Source organism: Myotis myotis, unplaced genomic scaffold, assembly GCF_014108235.1.
Source record: "Myotis myotis isolate mMyoMyo1 unplaced genomic scaffold, mMyoMyo1.p scaffold_m19_p_1, whole genome shotgun sequence".
Lineage (NCBI taxonomy): Eukaryota > Metazoa > Chordata > Mammalia > Chiroptera > Vespertilionidae > Myotis > Myotis myotis.
In genome coordinates, this window is record NW_023416313.1 from 109,779,494 (window position 1) to 109,781,210 (window position 1,717).

At 45.3% G+C, this 1,717-nt stretch overlaps 1 protein-coding gene across 1 annotated transcript; it reads left to right on the forward strand.

The window, feature by feature from the left end:
• The first annotated feature begins 621 nt into the window (after positions 1-621).
• On the forward strand, positions 622-1,213 carry LOC118659609 (vesicle transport through interaction with t-SNAREs homolog 1A-like). The gene has a single exon (XM_036315876.1). The coding sequence runs from the start codon at positions 768-770 to the stop codon at positions 1,131-1,133; it is 366 nt and encodes a 121-aa protein (XP_036171769.1). The 5' UTR covers positions 622-767; the 3' UTR covers positions 1,134-1,213.
• The last annotated feature ends 504 nt before the right edge of the window (positions 1,214-1,717 follow it).

Genomic DNA, 1,717 nt, shown 5'->3' on the forward strand with positions numbered 1-1,717 from the left:
GTGGGAGTGGAAATGCCATGAAATGTCCACAGTCCTGGCTGTGCCCATGGCCTGGGCGGCTCCTCCAGGCCCTGGCTGAGGGATTGGGGCTGCTTCTGTCAAGAAGGGAATATTCCATTGGTGAAAGATCTACAGGCTCAGGGTGGGCAGTGTGCTAGTTTGGGGCAAATCCCTCAGCATTCCTGCTGCCAAGCCCTCAAAGGAATAAGGCAGAGGCACCCCTTACCCCCAAGACCCCTTCGTGGACATTTTAGCATCTACGTGATTTTTAATCCCTTCAGGGAGACGTTCTATCCTGCAGTCCCATCCCACCCCACTGTTGCTGTTTGTCTGCCAGCTGGGTCGAGCATCAAGGGGAAAGGGGGTTAATACTCACTGAAAGACTACTGATCCTACCGGGAAACCAACCTATTTACTGTACTGTTGTAAATATCATACCCTTTATATCCTGTATATTGGCTTCTTTCAAATAAATTGAAATGTCTTAGAAAAAAAGAAGCAAAAAAGGCAAGGCAGTGTGGGACCCAGAAGACCCAGAAGCTGCCTGATATGGTAGTAACTCTATCAGTAAGCACTCTGAAAGTCAGTGGCATAAATGCACCAATTAAAGGACAGGACAACCAGGAAGCGGCCGGGCTGGGAGCTGTCTCGGGTTCTCCGCTCTGGTCTCGAGGGCAGGTCCCAGGGTTCCTACACCTTGTTCCCCAGCTCCGTGCTATCCCTGCCCCGACCTAGGCTCCGGCCTGGCCTGTCGCTCCGGAGCCGCCATGTCGTCCGACTTCGAAGGCTTCGAGCAGGACTTCGCGGTGCTCACTGCAGAGCTCACAAGCAAGATTGCCAGGGTCCCCCGACTGCCCCCTGATGAGAAGAAACAGATGGTAGCAAATGTGGAGAAACAGCTTGAAGAAGCAAAAGAACTGCTTGAGCAGATGGATTTGGAAGTCCAAGAGATACCACCCCAAAGTCGAGGAATGTACAGCAACAGAATGAGAAGCTACAAGCAAGAAATGGGAAAACTTGAAACAGATTTCGTGAGTCAAATCCCATCCTTGTCATATTTACTGATCTTTATACTAAATTTTTATTTATGTCTCCTGCATTTCCTCCACATGCCTCGCCTCACTCAGCATTAAGTGTGTCGTCTTCAGGAGGTTGTGCAAAAGACAAGCAATGCCTTTCATTGTTTGTGACCCTGGACCTAAAAATGTTCACAGAGCGAGCTAATAGTGGAATTCAAGGGGTACTGGATTCATACAGATATATTCAAACTAGGTGGTCCTTTGCGTTTGGATAGTATTTCCTGGTATTTACCATTTATTAGAATTTTGAAACCAAATTTCCGGCCTTACAAAGTTTTCAATATTCACAGATGGACTTAAGAGACTCATAAATGTCCTGAAATTATATAATCACATGTCGCCTAATGATGTTTAGTCATATACAATGGGGGTCCCATAAGATTGTAATCAAGCTGAAAATATTCTATTGCCTAATGCTGTTGTAATAATGGTGTCATAATGTCCCCACTCAATGCCTTGCTCTCATGTTTGTGGTGATATTTTTAAAAATGTACTGCACTGTCAGTCATATAAAAGTATATTGCATATAAGTTCCGGTCCGTAATGCTTGATAATGACAACAACTGACCATGTTATGGGTTTAGGCATATACTATAGTGTACTTTTTATTATTACTTTAGAGTGTACTCTTTGTACTT